The sequence below is a fragment of the Bombus affinis genome, unplaced genomic scaffold (genome assembly GCF_024516045.1).
Source record: "Bombus affinis isolate iyBomAffi1 unplaced genomic scaffold, iyBomAffi1.2 ctg00000202.1, whole genome shotgun sequence".
In the NCBI taxonomy this organism is placed as follows: domain Eukaryota; kingdom Metazoa; phylum Arthropoda; class Insecta; order Hymenoptera; family Apidae; genus Bombus; species Bombus affinis.
In genome coordinates this window covers 657-20,655 of record NW_026108906.1, presented here as the reverse complement: position 1 = coordinate 20,655, position 19,999 = coordinate 657, and the positions used below count along the sequence as shown (strand labels likewise).

The 19,999-nt window shown below is 32.2% G+C and overlaps 3 protein-coding genes and 3 long non-coding RNA genes across 25 annotated transcripts in view; 3 read left to right on the top strand and 3 right to left on the bottom strand.

Moving 5' to 3' along the window:
- The window catches only part of LOC126927717 (uncharacterized), a 93,918-nt gene extending 90,408 nt beyond the window's left edge, over nucleotides 1–3,510 (bottom strand). For 5 of the 14 annotated variants that reach the window (XR_007715799.1, XR_007715794.1, XR_007715800.1 and 2 more), the window contains exon 1: nucleotides 33–3,509. This is a non-coding gene — a long non-coding RNA (uncharacterized LOC126927717). Of the gene's footprint in view, nucleotides 1–32 lie in introns of all 14 variants that reach the window. The other 9 variants (XR_007715801.1, XR_007715797.1, XR_007715805.1 and 6 more) reach the window with 4 other exon arrangements.
- The window catches only part of LOC126927713 (G-patch domain and KOW motifs-containing protein-like), a 67,212-nt gene extending 55,451 nt beyond the window's left edge, over nucleotides 1–11,761 (top strand). The window contains exons 3-6 of one of the 3 annotated variants that reach the window (XM_050743770.1): nucleotides 10,192–10,356; nucleotides 10,436–10,539; nucleotides 10,654–10,912; nucleotides 11,183–11,761. In XM_050743770.1, coding sequence (XP_050599727.1) covers nucleotides 10,192–10,356; nucleotides 10,436–10,531 — 261 coding nt within the window. In that variant the 3' untranslated portion in view covers nucleotides 10,532–10,539; nucleotides 10,654–10,912; nucleotides 11,183–11,761. Of the gene's footprint in view, nucleotides 1–10,191; nucleotides 10,357–10,435; nucleotides 10,540–10,653; nucleotides 10,913–11,182 lie in introns of those variants that run through there. The other 2 variants (XM_050743768.1, XM_050743771.1) reach the window with 2 other exon arrangements.
- On the bottom strand, nucleotides 7,028–9,180 carry LOC126927721 (uncharacterized). Of its 2 annotated transcripts, XR_007715813.1 has the most exons (3): nucleotides 8,748–9,180; nucleotides 7,487–8,652; nucleotides 7,028–7,370 (listed from the first exon to the last, which is right to left on the bottom strand). It is a non-coding gene; the product is annotated as an uncharacterized LOC126927721 (long non-coding RNA). The 2 variants fall into 2 exon arrangements; XR_007715812.1 differs by lacking the exon at nucleotides 8,748–9,180 and having other exon boundaries at nucleotides 7,487–8,741.
- LOC126927716 (uncharacterized) lies at nucleotides 9,508–10,335 on the top strand. The gene is made up of 2 exons (XM_050743782.1): nucleotides 9,508–9,884; nucleotides 9,995–10,335. Exons 1-2 carry the CDS (start codon nucleotides 9,763–9,765, stop codon nucleotides 10,188–10,190), a joined length of 318 nt encoding a protein of 105 aa, XP_050599739.1. The 5' UTR covers nucleotides 9,508–9,762; the 3' UTR covers nucleotides 10,191–10,335.
- LOC126927729 (uncharacterized) lies at nucleotides 11,670–12,459 on the bottom strand. The gene is made up of 2 exons (XR_007715822.1): nucleotides 12,296–12,459; nucleotides 11,670–12,193 (listed from the first exon to the last, which is right to left on the bottom strand). It is a non-coding gene; the product is annotated as an uncharacterized LOC126927729 (long non-coding RNA).
- On the top strand, nucleotides 12,433–19,643 carry LOC126927704 (omega-amidase NIT2-like). Of its 4 annotated transcripts, none has more exons than XM_050743741.1 (5): nucleotides 12,433–12,567; nucleotides 12,788–12,972; nucleotides 13,414–13,582; nucleotides 13,862–14,095; nucleotides 14,247–14,586. In XM_050743741.1, the coding sequence occupies exons 2-5, from the start codon at nucleotides 12,847–12,849 to the stop codon at nucleotides 14,348–14,350; spliced, it is 633 nt and encodes a 210-aa protein (XP_050599698.1). In that variant the 5' UTR covers nucleotides 12,433–12,567; nucleotides 12,788–12,846; the 3' UTR covers nucleotides 14,351–14,586. The 4 variants fall into 4 exon arrangements, with proteins under 4 accessions (XP_050599698.1, XP_050599696.1, XP_050599700.1 ...); XM_050743739.1 differs by having other exon boundaries at nucleotides 12,490–12,643; XM_050743743.1 differs by lacking the exon at nucleotides 14,247–14,586 and adding an exon at nucleotides 16,605–19,643 and having other exon boundaries at nucleotides 12,516–12,643.
- The last annotated feature ends 356 nt before the right edge of the window (nucleotides 19,644–19,999 follow it).

Here is a 19,999-nt window from a genome sequence, read left to right as displayed (position 1 = left end):
CACCGGCTCAGATAAATGATCATCAAACTTACTTTTGTTATCGTCGATGTCAGTGATTTTAAACCAGCCAACGTCCATGGCAATCAATATTATTTAGCCGGTCTTAACGCAATGTAAAAAGCAAAAAAAAAAAAAAAGAAAAAAAGAGGAAGGAAGGAACAGGGAAGCAAAGAGATAAAACGAATTTTTCATTTTCTCGAAACTAGATCGAGTTTCAAGCTGCTCGTAAAAGAGTCTGTAGCCAATCCGACTAAATTCGACGAACCGCGCTTCAAAATTCCCAGAGAACTGTGATAACCATCGAAATCTGTACAATTTGTCGATTCATCGCTTGATTAAAAAATGGAACAAAATGAGGCTGATCAGCCGGCCTTTGAACTTCTAATGATCCCTATCGTTATACCCTAGGTTGAATGCTACGATATAAGCCGAGACAGCTATAAGTAGGGTTCAAGTGATTGCCGCCATCTATTATTCACGCGTTACACATTCGCCAGACGGACGCGTCTAACGGTTGACATTGTTTTCTACCCTCAGTTCCAACGCAATTACGTTGCTACGTGCAATCAAGTCTCGAGTGAAGCTAATGATAAGTTGTTGTTCGATCCTACACAATTACTAAAATTATTCAAATTAAACTAATTTAGTCTAAAAAAACAAGTAATTTCGTTATATATTTCCTTTCATAATAAGCCATGGTTGGAATATAGTAGCTGACGAAAATATTCGTATATTTGTAGAAACATTTTAGGGCTGTATTATGCATAACGGCACTATAGAATTAATACTGTAACAGAATTCTACTATCATGGTTATGCTGGTAATATTCGAAACAAATCTGAAAATCTATGTAGATGTTGTAAGATATTCAGTACGAGTACTGTGCATTACTGGTATGTACATAATCACGACGAGATAAGGAAGGTACTGTTCTCTATTGCTCGTCGCTACCCGTTGCTAGTAGCAACGTACTATGCATATATATCTCGTAAAGATTTTAAATGTAGCCAACGAGACCATTTTTAATATTTGACTATCGTGACCCATTACAGTTTCATCACTTTCAATTAATTGAACACGACCCGCACCTTAAGACTAAAATACACAATATAAGTATGGCACAGAAAATCTTTTAAAATTTACGGACGACTATTTATGGTATTTAAAGGCAGCAAAGATAATAATTAGCTGCAGATTTGCCTCGAATCGTAGCATACAATATGGAATCTGATTATTAAAAATTACTGTGGAAATACAGTGGATTTCCATAAGATATTCGTGCTTGTGGGATTTTGGAAATAAATTCTTAACCCAAATGGACGACCTCGATACTCGAGAAATTTTGTGAAGCTGACGTCAATGGCGATATGTACTGTTGTTGTGCTATCATTTCATAGTAAGCTGTATTGATTGCACTTCTATTCACGGAATTGATTTATTCCACACAAAAGTTGACAACAATAATCGAAAAAAGAAAAATATATTACCACCTTTCACATCAGCATACACAAGCACATAGGATTTCACACGAATATACACACTTGTAAATTCGACGAAACGATCAAATTTAATTATTTTTCGATTTTTCGGGCATCAAGTACTACATCAAACGTTACACATCAAACGTTAAAATACGGCGAGCATACAAAATGTACAAACCACTCTAAATTAATTAACTTTGAACGTTATTGATTAATTTAAAAAAACCACTGTTGCGTTGAGTTTTACATTTTAAAAAGTTGTTATCCGTTTTTGCTTTGTTTAAAACTAAAAACAGGACTCATTGTAAGTTCATTGTAAGTCGTAAATATCCCTTTTATTTATTTAAACAAACAGATATTTAAACAAACAATTTATAAATATGTAATTTATTTACGTATATTTGTAATATCTGTTTTATAAATTTGTACAACCATTTATCCATTTATCTATTTTATTTGCATATAATTTTTATAGACTTTTTTTTTTCTTTTTTAAGAACGAAAAATTGTGAATTGTTATTTTAAGACATGTCAGGCTGAAGCGATACGCGATATATATTTCTATTCGGATTTCACCGTCGTCGTAACCGATGCTATTGGAAACGTTTCACAATAGACGTCTTAGAAGCGCTTGCAATGTCCGTCATGTGTAAGGCTCTACCACTGAATCGCGGCTGCCATTTAGTGATTAAGGTCGATCACTTAGAGACGTTAATCCGCCATAATGGTGAGCAATACATCGAAGCCATTATTGAAAGCATAGTTACGCTTTAATTTCATCGATCTTATTCACAAATAAAAGTGTACAAATTATAGGATTTCCAAATATTTAGTTTAGTTAAAAGGAGATATGAAAATGACAGGTATATTCAAAGGATAAAACAGAACCGTACGATTGTAAAGTTTCAAATCATTATAACTATTTAAATTTGAAAAATCCTACTATATTTATACAATATATTTTTATTAAGAATGGAAGAAATTTCGAAAAATCCGCCAACACTTTTTACTGTCGTCTTGAAGCACACCATATGTTAAGCTTCTTCGTCGTTACAAATTTTATCGCGGATGTAACGAACGTTTCGAACATGTAGCACGCACGCGTCAACGCCTACATTTGGATTTTAAATATATGTTTTATGCATTAAATGTATTTGTACTTTCTTGCGCAATTTCTTTTAATTTGTTACGATATGGAGGGTTTAATTACGTTTAAGATATCTATCTGAATCCTTTAAATTCAAAGTTCTTTAAAAAATTACGTTACGTAAAATAATCGTTTTTCCACCTTATTGTATCATAAAATAGTTACTTAAATTCATATTACTTAAAGAATCTTCCTACAGAAAGAATAAAAATGAATAAAATCCTATATGTTAAATTTTACGTGGTTGATGGAATACATAGCGATGACGAGAACTAACTACAGACAACAAGAAACTATTAGCGAAGGCAACTGGTGACTATGAATGTCGTCTCTATAATATGTGGCGACTAAGGAGAACAACTACCAACTACGGATAACAAGTAACAACCAACTGTCTCGTTTCTAAGAGGCAACTAACTTGCAATTATCCTCCTTTGATGGTTTCTGTAGCGTGATATACGTCTTGAACGTAGTTAAAGAATATGGTCGCTGCTGAATGGCGATTTGACAGCAAGGCGATCCCGCCAGTTCAAAGCTTGACATTGCAAGCTACCGAAAACCATTAATCTTGTTATCGAATATCTAGCTTTCAGAAGAACCCTTGTGATATGATATGACGTCATGACATTTTTATGACGAAGATGAACAAACACCGACCTCTAACGAAACAAATTTTTATTAAGTGCCGTATGTGAGTTGCAGGCCGGCCAACCAAGGAAATTTATCGAATGTATAAAGTAAACTATATATACGAATATATTGGATATATCATAAAATGCCCGCGTTATATCGTCCAACAGCATAAAGAAAGCTAAATTTAAGGAATTGAAAAATTGAAATACCAATTATAAGAGAGTTAATTAAATTCAAACCTATCGATGGTCTCATAAATTTCCTGGAAATTGATATCTTTCGAGTTCTAAATTCTCCTTAGAAAGTATCATAGAGAAAATATGAAACTTGAAAAGTACATCACGCTGATGCCTCGATAAATCGTCGTGTCGATAAATCCATGTGTCCGAGCGATGAATTTTCCCCAAACAACAAAAAACTGAAGGGAAATCTTCCTTGAAGGACGTGACAAGGTAGGGGAAGCGGGAACAATGATCGCGCGATAAACTGATGGTGTACGTATAGAACGAGTGTTGCGAGAGAATTATCGAGAAACAAAAAAAGAAAAAATAATCGTTGGCCGGCGCGACTATACGCTGTCGACGGGCAAACAGCGACTGAGACTAACTGAAACGAACTCTGTCACAGTATGAGCACGGGCTGCGTTCGCGGGTCGATCGAACACGTTCTGCGCCTCTCCTCGGCACCGGCGTCAAATCCACCCCCGATGGCTGCAACGCACTGGTGCACTTGGTGGTCCTTCCTTTTTCGTGTGATATTATACCAGCATCTGTGATGCCATTTCAAAGACCGCAATCAAATCATTAAATGGCAGATTAAAGCGACGCGATAATATTACCCCAATATTCGTCCGTAAATGTTACCGTATAGATGTTTAATTAAGCATTATTATGCTTCGAATAATTTACTATCACATGAATCGTTCCACAAGAAAACATATGTTTCACTTTTCCCCGTAGTATGATTGTAATTTATAACAAATATTTATAATTTATAATTTAAAATATTTATAATTCACTGAAAGTATCTTCTTGTCACGATTATAGCCGTAAAATGTCAAATTAAAAGTACCAAATTAAAAACATATGGTATCCCGAAACCAAACGTACGACATGGCGAATCACGATGATACGATAAAAATTGATCTATGTCTTGATTTATTCAAACAGAACGAACTTACTCGAACTTTTCCAGAATAAACGATTTATTCGATAATATCCGTCACCAGCTTCTCTTCCTTCAACGGTAACAACTGACACCGAAAGCTCGAGAGACCCGAACGGTGAGACGTACCCAGAAACAATGCAGTTACCTGGGCAAAGAGTCCCAAAGACCAAGGACGTAGGAAATTTCGAGAAACGGAAATGGAAACTGGAGTGGCGCGTCAATCAGCACTGACGGAAACTAATAAAAATGGAAAAAACCAAACTAATTCGTTTCACAAATTATTAAAACGATATTATTCAAAATTTCACTCGATTTTCTCACTGCACACGTCAATATTTGTCGAAATATCAATATTAAAAAGTTAATAAAAAAAATATCCTCTTTCCTCATACCTGTCTTTCTCCCGAGCGGCGAAGGAATACTAGAATGTTCGAGAACAACGGATACTTTTTGATTTTATCTCAATATCAATTTCAATCTTTTTAAACGAAATATAATCTGAACGATGAAACGTTTGATCAAATAATGTTCTTCGTTCGATGCTAAAGGAAATTGAGAAGAAACATCGAAAATTCGTTAATAAAACGAATTTCTTTGTTTCTGTGAGATAATAAACTTGATATACGTATTGGTTTTTAAAATCAATATAGCTAACCAATGGGCACACTTTTAACAAGGGCGATGGAACATACCAAAAATCTTTCAAGATGGTCTTGGCAACGGAAGAGTCGAAAATATGACAATTATAAATGAAAAATTCTAATATTTTACAGCTGGCAACGATAAAGAACTCCAGATATTCTCCTAATTAATTTACAACAAATTCGCGTATATGATCGATAGCTGACGTCATTGTGTCCCACAGCCCTTGTAAAACGATAAGAATTTCCTGGAAAAACTTGTAGCCACGAAATGAAAGAGATGATAAAACTTCTAACAAGAGTACTGAGACGAGCAACTTTGTACTTACCCCTTCGGAGTAGGGAACGTGATTAAACGTCCGCGAGTTCGAAACTTTTGTAAGTCACTGCACGGCCGCTGCTTATGGTGGAAATGTAATAGATATAAGTACAGAGCGCGTGAGCGAACTAAAAACGCGATATAGGGGTAAAGAGAGAGACCGTTCCGTTCTTCTCTAATGCCCGCGTACTTGTGCCGGAAATGTGTAACAACGGTAAACGAGCGCCGTCAGTGTCCACTAGTGTGCATGCCTGATTAAACAAGGACAGAAAATGCTTATATACAGCCTTCTCTTTCTATTTCCATGTCGCATCCGTCTTACTATACAGTAGACGGGATTCGACTATTCCATCATTATATTCGCACCCTGCTTATGTGTGCGAACAAATCGTTCGTCTCCTGTTTGATGCTCAGTTTTCAACGGAGTTGAAGGGAAACATTATAAGAGAAAGGAAGTGACGGATTGTCTCAAAGTAATAAACGAAAATTCTCGTAACTATCGAAAAACGATAGTCAATACAAGGATATCATTATCACATTTAAAACTATCACAATGAACGGTGATTTATCGCTGCAAGGTACCACAAATAAGATATCTCATAATTTGCGAAAAGAGGTAAGGAATATTCTAGATTTTAGACTTTGGAACTTCCATGACAGTCATGAGTGTGTTTTGTCATTGATTTGCCATATTGCGTTTTTCACAATTGTTGTTCATTTTTTGTGATATTTTACACTCGCACATAGTATCTATGATTTTTTCTTTCGATAATTCTTATAATTATTGTCAATAATTAATTATTTATAGCCATTTACGCTGTATTATATATCATTCAGATTTATCTTTGCACGTATCAAGATAGTAGATAACAAAATTATGTGTAACAAATTTATTAAACTCGCAATGTAACAGAAAATTGCATGAAAATCTTTATATTATTAATAATTATTGTTAATAATAAAAAAAATAAATGTCGCATTAGGAGGAGAGTCGTACTTCGGAACGTAATCGGAACATATTGTACCTTATATGTGATTATTTGGAACGCAATGGGTGAGTACATTGCAATTTAGATATCTTCTTAGTTGCAATTTTTTCGAATAATATCGGTGACCAATCGAAATAGAAATTAGTGCGGAAAGAGGGGAAGGAACCAAAATTTGAAAATCGACATCGGTAACTCAGTAGTTATAGAATAACTCAATCGATAACGTAGATTAACTAGTTATAAATGAAAATATATTTAAATTCAAACTTTAAAAATTAGAAATTAAAAAGCAGAAGGCAAAAAATTATCGCCGAGGATTTATATAATAATAAATAAACAGTACATTCTTTTTGTCTGTCTTACCTAGAAATAAAACAGTTAATTGATGATTATCGTATAGTGTGTACTCATAGCATAAAATTTGTTCAATGAATTAAAAATTATATTTTTTAGATATGTAGACATTAGCGATGTATTAATCCGGGAAGCTCGTCTACCTCGGAAATATCGAGTCTGCGACAACGTCGATTTGGAAATTATTCTTACAGAATATGAAAATTATTACAAGATGAAATTCCAAAAATATCCTATATTGTGCAAGAAAATAACTGAAAAGGAAATAAAGACGAGGGAAATGACAAATGCGAACAAAGTGTAAGAATTTAAATTATTTAACACTATTCAACGTTCTCAACGTATTCAACGTATCGATTACAATATCATTCAATCTTCGAAGAAGTAGTAAAACGTGTCAAATCTGTTAGCAAACAAACGAGAAGTGAGTCTGTATCTGGGTCTGTGAAAGGGAGGAATGCACAACAGAAGATGAGGGGTGATGCTACGGATGATATTAATCTCGCAATGACAGTGACATCAATTTTCGCCAATGAAAGCGATGAATCTTCATCAGAAGAGGAGCTATTTAACATCTTAATGGAACAATCCACGCAATCAAAGATATCAAAATAGGCTCAGAAGCTTTATATAGACAATCTGGAATTACGAAAGATTATTGAAGACATTTCATGCGTAAGTTATTTTCGATTAATATACGTATTGTAAATACTGATTTCAGTAAAGTTTTAAATAACGAATTACATAACACTTACGGAAATTAATACGGAGATTATGCGCCATTTCATCTTTGTATTGTCGCAGGAAATCATACTGACAAAATTAAATGTATATTGGGACAACATTGTAGGCCTAGAGGAATGTAAATCTGCTATTAAGCAGGCCATTGTGTATCTCCTCAAGTACCTTATCTTTTTCAAAGGCCCATTTTCTCCCTGGAAAGGTATTCTGCTATACGGACCACCTGGTACAGGTAAGATACTCGTATTTCTTTCATTCCCGTACATGTTTACAAGCAATTACGAAATAGGGAAGACGATGTTGGCGAAGGCAGTCGCAACAGAATGCCAATGCACCTTTTTTAACATAACGGCCAGCTCATTGGTGAGCAAATGGAGAGGTGATCCCGAGAAGTATATCCGTCTAAGTTGATTTCCTTTGTCTACGAAGAAGAGATTCTAGAATATATCATATATAATAATAATCATATATAAATAGAATAGTTGTTTGGAAAACGAAATGATATTACGTTCGTGATGAAACAATGAATTTAAGGAATTTTGAATATAATATTTAATAAATAATAAATACATTTGTTAAACTGAACAGGTTTTATTTGAACTTGCCTATAATTTTTCGCCTACAATTATTTTTATCGATGAGATTGACTGGATAGGCACAAATAAAGGAGTAAACTGTACATTGTCTGAACCTGCAAAGAGAATCAGATCAGAACTTCTTTCTAGATTGGATGGATTAGTATCTAACGAAAATTCTAATGTAGTTCTTTTGGCTGCAACTAATTGCCCGTGGTATGTATATCACCCTATTTCAATGTTTTCTAAGTAGAAAATATCTTAATATCATAATTATTCATTATCTTAATCTTAATTATTGTGTTGTGCGGAATATTCCTTTGTTATTATTAATATAACAGAACAATAATATTTATTGTAAATATATTATTACGGACATTGATGCAGCTTTACGCAGACTTTTTCTTGAAAAGAAAATATACTTATCATTACCAAATGAAGTTACTCGACTTGGTATGTTCAAATTATACCTTAGCAACCAGTTATTAGAGAATATGGATATTGTAAACCACATAATAAAATCTACTGAAAAATATTCTTGCGTGGATATAAAATTGCTTTGTAAGCAAGCATGGCTGCTAGAAATAAGTCCAATATGGGAAAAACTTGAAAAAAAAAAAGAAACATCTGTTACGACTTTGAAATATGAATTAAAGAATTATGAAATAATAGCAAAATTGTTAAAAACAATGTCACCTACAGTTACGGATGTGGATAGATATGAAGCGTGGAATAAATATGTATGCCATAAGAACATATTTTAAAAAATATAAATGGTTATCATATAAAAATATAAAAATATAAAAATATAAATGGTTATAAATTATTAATAGAATTATAGTTCGAAAAATTGTTCGTATGCGTGCATGTATGTGTGCGCACGGGCTATAAACAAGTTTGAAATGTTCGTTCTACATATATACGTGGTATACATATTCCCTTATAATATATAATATGTGTAATCTGAGTGATAATATATCCACGTATTACATATGTGTTAGTGTATTTTATCGATAATCTGTCTTTTATTTCCTCTTATCTTATTAACGCATGTATGGGCGCGTATATGCGCCGGGCGAAAGCTATGGTTATATATGGGATTGTTAACAAATAAAAATTAATCTAGGTGTTATTAAAGAAATTTGTTTCACCTTCTAAACTTTTTGATGATTGGTTTACTTTGAATATTTTGCATATCTTTGCATATCATGAGCATTTTGTACATTTCTATACATTCAAATTTTCTATGAATATAAAATGATCCGCACTACTATCTACTTCATAGTATACTCTATACGTTTAAAATGCTCCATTAGAAGCTTAAATCTATCAAAATACAGCTCCTAGGGAAATGTGAATTTTCACACGACCACATAATATCGATTTTCTGATTGAAACGTATAGGCAGGTATATACTAGCATAAGCCACCTTCGGCATTTGGCCGTATGGTGCAGCACTAGCTCTGTAACATAGAAAACCATAGGCGTCAGTTCTTCTTATTTCCTCTCTCATATATGTTTACTTTAATGTCACTTATTCAGGCGCTTGATACATTGTCGGAATGAAATTTTAGTAATGTGCAAGTAATTTTGAGTAGATTAATAAAGTATAATAAGATATTAGATTCATGTACATAGTTTCAAGTGACATCAATCTTTATGTCTAGTATATACATGTGTATTGATCTATAAGTCAGTGTTAAAATAACGAATAAATGGCAGAAGAAGGAAAGAAGAAATCTATTAAGAAACCTGTGTTAAAAAATGCTATTCCACAAGAAAAAAAGAAAGTTGATTACATTGAATGCCTCGATGAGAAAGGTATTAAAGTAATAGGGTGAGTTCAAAAAGTAAAATTTATAATCAAGAAACATATAACCTCAACCTAACCTATAAAAATCACCAATAGCGGAATATATATATTTGAAAACAATTTTTTTATTTCAGTGAGGAAGAAAAAAAAGATGAACCTCTAATTATTCCATTACTAGGTTCAAAAACCTGGCATGATAGAATTGTTAATAAAATAGATGCAGACATTTACCTTCCGAAGGCAGATAAGGAAAAGGTAGGAGACGCTAGTGTTAACGAGGCAAAATCAAAGCTATCTAATGGAAAAACATCGCCAATAATATCAATATAGAAAGAAAGAGCCAGTTGAAGATAGTGAAAATAAAGTTGTTACTTTAGAAGAGCAAGCGGCTAAAGAAATCATTGAGGAACTTAAGTCAAAGAATGAACATGAAACTAAAACAAATGATTTAACTTTACCTTTAGTAAAAGATGAATCATTAGGAGGCAAAGAACAGGTACGTTATCAACATATTGATGTGCAATGCGCAGATGTATTACATTTGCATATTATAAATATCGTTTTGTATTTTTCAGTCTACGTTAGAAGATTATGAAAAAATTCCTATTGATGCTTTTGGTGTAGCAATGTTAAGGGGAATGGGATGGCAACCAGGAAAGGGAATTGGTTGAAATGAAAAGTATGAATTTTACTCTGGATTAAATTAATTATATGTATTTAATACATCACTTATTGGAAAGTAAACAGAGAACATCATTTTTTATTTCACAATCGTTTATTCTAACTATTACAGATTAGTAGCAGCTGTCATACCAGAATTACGACCAAAAGGTATGGGTCTTGGAGCAGACAAAGTAGCATTGCAGAAGAAAAATACAGATTCCAAAAAAGAAGAGGAAGAAGTTAAAATCGAGAAAGGAACATTTGTGAAAATTATAGCTGGAAAACAAAGTAATAATTATGGTCATATAGAAGGATTTGATGATGATGCAGGAAGGCTCATAATAAAACTAGCTCTTGGTGGAAATATAATATCTGTAAATGAATTTATGGTACGGCCAGTGACTAAATCAGAATGTTCTAAGAACTCAAAAGTTCAAAGTTAATATGAAGTGTTAGTTTTTCATCAAGGGACTTTTAAGAAAACAAATTTGAATTGACATATACATATAAAGACATAATCGGACATGTAGAAAAACTAATTCAAGAGTACCTGTAAGTGTGTTGTTGCATGCAATTTTTTAAAGGTCCCTTCTATTTTTATATAAAATATGATAAATGTAGAGGTTTTAGCTTTCAGTATTTTATGGGGTTAATTTCAGATACAAAAAAGTATGAGGAATATAAGGACAAGGAATCCAAGGGACTCAAGCAAAAGATGGATAGAAAAAGATCAATGTCCCCTGACCCCGAAGACGGTGAAGATGGTGACAAAAGTAGTAATAAAAGAAAGAAAATCGGAAGTACGATGCAGAATAAGAACAAGTATGATAAAGTGGGGGATAAAAAATCAGAAAGACGAAAAAGGCGCTCCGAATCTAATGATGACAGCGATAGTGATTCTGAAAAGAAGAGACGAAGAGAAAGAAGTAACTCTAATAGTAATGATTCTTATAAATTAAAAAGATTGAAGAAGTCAAAGAAACGTAAGAAGCACGATTGCTCGTCTGAAAGATCAAGTAAGAAACATAAAAAGAAAGGCAAAGAAAGAGAAAAAGTTAGAGATAAGAAACCCAGAGATTATGCAGACAGAAAGAAACACAAAAGACGAGAAAGATCAAGATCTCGATCATTTAGTAGGCAGTAATATTTTCCAGTAACGTATTCGGTCATTTTACTTTCAAGATAAATTGTACAATTTTATTTATACAGATTTTATAATAAAGTGTATTTTTACAAAAGTATATTTCTTTTCTTACCCTTAACTGAAAATTACATTTAATTATAATATGTAATAATGTTTACAATTACATCAAATTTAATGTCCTAAACTTTATCAATAATTATTAAAAATCCCCGCGTATTGTTTACGTAATGTTGATATCGAGTAGTAAAATACATAACCTCAAAGAACATTATGATACTTACGAACATCGCTAAACAAGTAGTGCGAACGATGTCGAGAAAGTATTCACTATGTATAAAGTATTTATAGATAAAAAGTATGGGAAATATATAACCGAGTGTATTTAAATTTTCCAACATTTTAGCATTTCGCTTGGCGTTGGTACAACTTCAAGTAAATGAAGTAAAAGCAAAAATGTAGAGCGGGCAGTTTCCTACATTTCCAGCGCGAAAGAGCATAATGCTGATATTATCGCTCTTCCTGAATGCTTTAATTCGGCATATGGAATACGTAATAATTTGTTTCTTTTTCTAATAATTTATTATATGTATAACAACTATATAGAAAAAAGTAAAAGTAGACAAATTACCTTATCGTTTATACTTCCATAAAGATTGTGAATTGACTCGAGAATATAGAATTTCCCCACTTTTATGATTATCGTGATTTTTGTATAAATATATTTTTTAAGATACTAATAATTAGGTACTTATAAACTAGTATTATCAATTATTTTGTATTTATAATTCCACCTATAGTAGTTAAAAATTAAAGTTAGTTAAAATCTAACTTTATGCTTCAAAAAGTACTAGCAAAGTCGTTACGTAACAAGTCACTGGTACTAACCCAAATAGCATGATTGTAATTAAACATTTCTAAATATTCATTTTTCATCTTGAACCTGTAGAAACAATTTATTATATGTACTATTATCTAAGTAATTATATATTTAAGTAAATCGAAATATAAAATTTAGTTATTTTAATAATTTAAAAAATAAAAAATTGACAAACATTTCAACCTAATTTATGGTTGGAACAAAGGACAGTTATTTTTCATTAATTGAAATATTGCAATGCAGAATACTTTCCAAAATACGCCGAGAGTATTCCTGATGGTGAAACGAGCGTTGCTTTATCGATGGCAGCTAGAGAAAACAGCATTTATGTAGTTGGTGGTACGATACCTGAAATAGAGGGCGATAAATTGTACAATACCTGTACTATTTGGGGTCCCGATGGAACTTTGATAGGAAAACACCGGAAGGTAAATAATATACCTCCATGTGGCTTTGAAATTGAAAATATTGGGGTGGAGAAAGTGACTCTATCTAGGAATAATTTAGGAATATACATATGTACATACGTGTACTATAACCAATTCTATAATTTAAAAAATATGTTATAGGTTTATAAAATACGTCTTGATACGAGAAACATATATTTTTGTCGTAATATAATATATAAGATTTGGACAATATATTTGTTTTGTAACATAAATTTTTCACATAGGAAAAAACTTATTTTTTCTTAAAAAATATTCCTTCTCAAATATTATTAAATGATAAAACTTTTTAATAAAAGAAAGTGATAAAAACGCTGTCAGTTATTAAATAAAAAACAATTAAAGTTTAAAAGTTCGTAACATTGATGTTAAATTACAAAAGTTACAGCAATAGAGTTAGCAACTATATTTTTATATTATTAGGTACATCTATTCGACATCGACATTCCCAACAAGATTACTTTTCGAGAGAGTGATTCACTCAGTCCTGGTAATTCCCTAACAATGTTTGATGTGAAGGGCTGGAAAATAGGTATTGGCATTTGCTATGATATCATATTCGAGGAAATGGCACGCATTTATCGGAACAAAGGTACAGTAGCTTAATCGAACAATACTTAACTAGCAGGAAAGTAACTATCTTTCTTAAATATATTCTATATAAAATATAATCAATATAATCTGTAACTCTGTATAAAAAGGAGCTTAATTTAAAAAACCAGTATATTCGCTGAAAATGAAATAAATAAAAGAATTAGAAGCACGACAAGAGGACTGTTCTCGCATATTCATAAATTATGGAATGTGGACTGTGCAGCTACAAAGTTAACTAAAATTCAGTGGTCTCATATTTCCCGTTTCTCTGTGTTAGGTTGCCAAATGCTGATATATCCGGCGGCATTCAATATGACCACTGGACCACTGCACTGGTCATTACTTCAGCGTTCCAGAACGAATGACAATCAATTATACGTCGCCTGTATATCACCGGCTCGTGTTCCTTCAGCAAGTTATGTCGCATGGGGACATACACAGTCGACAAATCCCTGGGGGAAAATCCTTTACGATTTGGAAACTCAGGAAAATATGGTGGTCACCGATATCGGTAATTTCCAGCTTAACGTTAAAAGCGAGAAATCCACGATGTAATTAACTTTGAGTCTCGTTGTTTTATCGATTTTGCCGGCTCCCTCTGTATTTGCTGAATTTATTAGCAAGCATTACTTATTACTTGGTATGTTTTTCTTTTCTCTCAGATTTGAAAGTTGTTGAGGAAGTAAGGGCTCAGATACCTTTTCTCAAAGATACATTTTCTCAAAGACGTACGGATTTGTACGACACTGTCTATAAAAAGGAGTAACTCTACACTGAAACAGAAAATGTTTTCTTATAATATTTCTACTACAATACCGTTTTTTTTTTTTTTTTTTTTTATGAATTATTACTAATTACTTATCATTTGTACTAAATGAATAACTCAATTAAGAAAACCAAAATGTTATAAATGATAATCTTGTGTATCAATATGTAATTGGATATTGTAATAATATTGGAGTGTCTTTGATCAGGGATATGATAAAGAACACGCGAAGACTACATTCTTTTGAACATCTTTAATATCCATCATTTATAACATTAAACATCTTTTTAAATATTTAGATACATTAATACGTAACTCTTTATATATATAAACATTAATTTGAAGTTACAAGCTTAGAGAAATTGGTCGATTAATATTTATAGGTCGGCTGTCTTGATGAAAGTCTTAAAGAAAGCAAAAACATAACAATGTCGCAAATATAATTTATAGTTTAACTTCTTTCTTGTATCTGTCTGCCTTTCACGATGTTTTACCAATTACAATAAGTAATTTCGACTTCTTTGCGCTCCGTTTTAACGCATTCGAGACCGAAAGAAATTCATATCAATCAGTAGGCATAATATATATAACTGTACATAATACATTATAGTATAACATAGTATATAATTTTATATTTTAAAAACACGAGGCATAAAATTTAAGATTGTCATCGATTTAAAATTAAAATATGAAAAGGATATTCGAGAGAGAGAAAAGCACAGTATCATTCTAACAAAACATTCAGATCGTACTGACACCCAGGAATCGTATTACAATAAAATCTCGGTCTCGAATGAATTAACATGAACGATTAACATGAAACACACTTGCGGCTTAAACACCTTCGATATCGAGGAAATTCAAACTTTACAAATAAAAGCAGTCTGTTCCTCTTTCCACCACAGACTCTCATACCATATCCGCTCTTATCCAGGCTTTTACTTGAAATCTCTGTCTATTTACAATTTAAATTTACCCGGACCACTCGTTGAATCGGCAGCCCTTTATAAATATATAATGAACCCAGAACATATACCTGTGCCCCTAGCTGGTATCAGCTCTAGTAACGTTCATACCGGAACTTTCATACGACGCCAATTTGTCACGCGTGAACATCGATTCTTTCAGGGGTCACGGCTTTATGGGATTATATCCTTTAAAGTAATTAAAGTGATACTAATGATACAGAATTTTTTACAAATATTTAATATGTCCATAAAATAGGAAGTTTCGTGCTCTCTTATTTTATATTAATTATAAATTAATAAGTTTTACATTTGTTATCTATAGATATAATAAATTATTGAAATTCCATGAAGACATATTCTGGAACACATTAGAAGATTTTGCTGTAATTTACAACGGATGCTCCGAGTACAAACAGGCAGTAAACGAACAAATAGAAATTCAGGCCATTGTGGTAGTATAGCTCACGTGGGATTTTAAGCTCGAATTGGACTTAAACGTTACGATCGTCGTGAATAATTACGATATATACCCTGTACGACGAGCAGAGAATCTTAAATTATTAACGGCAATTCCTTTGTGCAAAGTGCAATTTTATTAACGGCCTGTAACGAATGAACGGCTCGTTTTGAATAAAGTTTACATTTAGAAAGTAAACACAGAAACACATTTTAAGAAACTAAGATATCGAGTTCTACTTGTAAACATCAAGTGCTCTTCGTTTGAGAAGATTACGAGTCTCTTCTTCGATAACGACATTAATTAAGAAGTTTCGATACCGTTTATGACATTAAGATCTCATTAGTAAAGTTATATCATTAAAATCCTACTGTTCCTAGAGAATATATATAGTTAAAACTTCCAGAGGATCAACAGGTAAAGAAATTGTTGATATTAGCATTGTTAGTGACAACTGACTGTAATCGATATCTGCTGGGTGAAGTTGTGTGTTCTGAGAATCTGTGTTAATGCAAGGATTCTGTTACAAATCATCAACTAAAGAGCCACCGGGCACGTCCGACCGATCGATCGATACCACGAACCTTGAATGAATTAACGCTCAAGGTGGAACGGATTTAATAGATCGAGTGTTAGTGTAATTTGACACTTTGTTTACACTTGCTTTATGCAAACAAAGTTTGATGTTCTGAACTCGATGGTTATAAGATCTTATTGAAACTCCAGTATTTCACCCGCACGGTACGACACTTTGTTGATGATTGTCCTTGTATGTTGTTGATACTCCCCATCAGCCGTTAAATTTTGTTCGTCTATCGTACTTTTCTAGCCAGAGGTTTTCCCTGATGTTTTTTCCCTACTGTCTAAGTCATCAGGTTTGCAGCTCGGGGAGGACAGATAATTCGGAATTTCCCAAAGGAAGGAGAGGTGTTATCCGAGCCATAAAGGGACGGTCACTCAAAATGCCGAATAGATTCATTTAAATAATTATGAGAAACAAGTAAGTTTTGTAACCACAAGTTTTCAAATGTTATAGTTTGAATCTGTTCTTATAATTTTAAAAAGACCTTACAGCCAGGATCTCTAAAAAATTCGATGAAAATTCTCATGAAACATCAATTGAAACAATTAAACGCAACAGAGAATGGGTATAATCATATAATTCCTCCCCATTTCAAAATTCATTCATATACATCGATGTTTGTTTTCATATTTGTTTTATGTGTGAAGAATACGTATTTACTGGCATCAAAATATTTTCTGTTTCAATTCCTGGTCATTTTAGATCGAAACTTCCAAATATCGTTGATTAAAAATTTTTTAATTTTTAAAATGAAAGGCACTAATTATAGGACAAAAAGTTGTTTCAATTATTTGAACATTCTGCTTCATTCCTACAATAACATATTTTATTTTAAATTAAAACAAGAATCAATACTATTGTGTATAAGTTTAATGGAGTGACACAGGTGATTTGTAGCTAACACTGTAGCTAACATAGTTTCTGCAATATACCCTTTAATCGAGTAGAAACAAGGGGATTTTAGAAATTTCTATTAACCGACAGTATTGTCAACAAGTTTTAACAATGACTGAAGGTTGCAAAATTAAATATAAAATGATTTATTAATAGCATATGCAGTGTTAAATTTGTAAATAAGCAGTTTATCTTTTAAGAATAACAAAGACACCAGAAAATAAAAATAAAGAATATTCTAATTATATTGCAAACTAACGAATAATGTAAAGAATTTATTTTTGTTATCTATATCACAGATTTTAGGTAAAATATTAATTTACTTATTACTAGGAGATTGAATTTGAAATATAATTATAATTTATAAGGGACACCTTTAAACTAGCAGATATTTGGTAGCAGTTCTCTAGCCTTTGTACAATATAACACAGTTCAGTTTAATTGAGTTTAATCCCTTTGACCAGCTAGTTTCCAATTTCATTTATGGCATAATCTCCTGACAATTTCATACCCTTCAAAAGAAACACGATTTTCTATTATTGTTTTACAATCGCGGAATATGATCAGTGTTTCAATTAAGCTCCACTGTTTTAATTTCCCGTCTACGCACGATGTGGGTACACCGTTTTTTTGTTGTTTTCAGATACAAGTGACGAGAAATTATGAAATGATATTTTAAATTTAAACTGATTTCATTCATTGATTTATTGTAGCGACAATGGTAACTTGTTCAAATAAAGATTTTATAAATAAAATATTTAAGGTCTAAAATAATAAATTAACACATGTGAAAACGTTAAAGCTGTTACCCTTATTCATGGTCTTGTTGGAACGTGTTTAACGAGCGTAACGTAGGCGTGAAAACGAAAACGTTGAGACTCCTGTGGCGTAAAAAGACTGAATTCCTCATAAAAATACAAGAAACGAGAGGAAACGTGCACATAGTTTATTCTCGACCTTGGATACATAAAACCAAAAAAAAAAAAAAAAAAAAAAAAAAAGAAAAAGGAACAAGAATTTTTTTTTTTGGTTATTTAACGAAACTCATTGTATCATTTTTATTACTCTATATAAAACGTAGAATCATATACTGACGAATGTTATTTCGAATTTCTAACTTCAGAACGATAATTACATATTTGAAATTACCAATAAGTGGTAATAGCATTAAAAATATGGAATATTCAACGAGATGAAATATAAGTAAGGTATTTAAAAGAAAAAAGATTGAAACGTTCGATGTAAAACGATGAAATTAAATGATTGGACTTGAAAACTTGATTCGGTTTAATAATTCGATGAAAAAAGTATTCATCCTATGAAAAAAGAATTCATGTTCCTGTCGATATATCAACGACGTGCGCCGTTACTTCCGACTGCTCTGCAATTCAAATGCAATACTCGAATATACATGGCGAAAGAAATGAAAATTGAGCAATTTAAGGGAACGAATTACTCTCGCGTCCACGTAACTTCAAAATGTTTCACGTGTCCGTGTTTGCGAAACGAAATTCGTCGTTGTCCAACTAACACGCTTGCAGATGCTACGTTCACTTTGTTGCATATAGGGCTTAAATATGTGAACAAATAGAACGGAGCAACTATCATTAGCGTAATTTTAACGTGTTAAAGTGAATTAATGCATAAGCTCGTCATCTACGTTCGACCATGATTATGGCAGTGATTATTGTTATATACGAATTTTCGTGCAATATATGCGAAAATTCGTGGTTGTCCAACTAACACGCTTGCAGATGCTACGTTCACTTTGTTGCATATAGGGCTTAAATATATGAACAAATAGAACGGCGCAACTGTCATTAGCGTAATTTTAACGCGTTAAAATAAATTAATACATAATTTCGTCATTTACGTTTAGTCTACGTTTTTTCATCTACGTCATCTACGGCACCTACGCGAATCTTATTGATTACGAACATTGATCGATTACATTAATTGATGAACTTTGGCAGTGTTCGTTGCTATAAATGAAACTTAATAGTTGTTGAAACCGCTCGAAAGTCGTGTTCCTAAATCCTTCCCTCGTCTCGTATCATGTTCATAAATCATTCCCTCGTCTCGTATCGTGTTCATCAAATGGAAAAGGAAATTGTGTTTTAATGAAATTGCTTGCTACTATCAATCTTACTGTGTCACTCGCATAGGAGAAGAAAGTGAGGAAGGAGAAAAAAAATTAAGGTAAGGTCATCAATGAGCAAAATGTTTAATGTAATTAAAACTGTAATTAAAATTGAGTCCGCTGCAAACCTCATGACATTTAAAATTCCATACGTATATTGTTATACGTAACATTACGTTAGATTAGACGTTTGCTGTGTGATTTGTATAAGTGTTTTGTATAAGAGAGAAAATAAAAGGTGTGATAACCAATCCGAGTGGATCAGCTTGATTATCAACCCCAACCTATAGAAAATAACAGGTACCCCCCGCTGTGGGTAGCCACCAACATGCTAATTTAACTTTTTTTTTCTTTTTATTTATTTATTGAAATTCACAATTTGTCCAATTTGGACATTTAATAATAATAATTTAATAATAATAAATATTATTAATAATTTTATCAATTTTTTATATTTCCATCCTTCATACAAGTGACAATGAATCATAAAAGTTTCATAGAAATCACAAAGATTAGGGATAAGTATACCACTATCTAATATATTTTTATATATGTATATGTATGTATATTCCCAAATTACATGATAGAATATGAATAATATTGAACA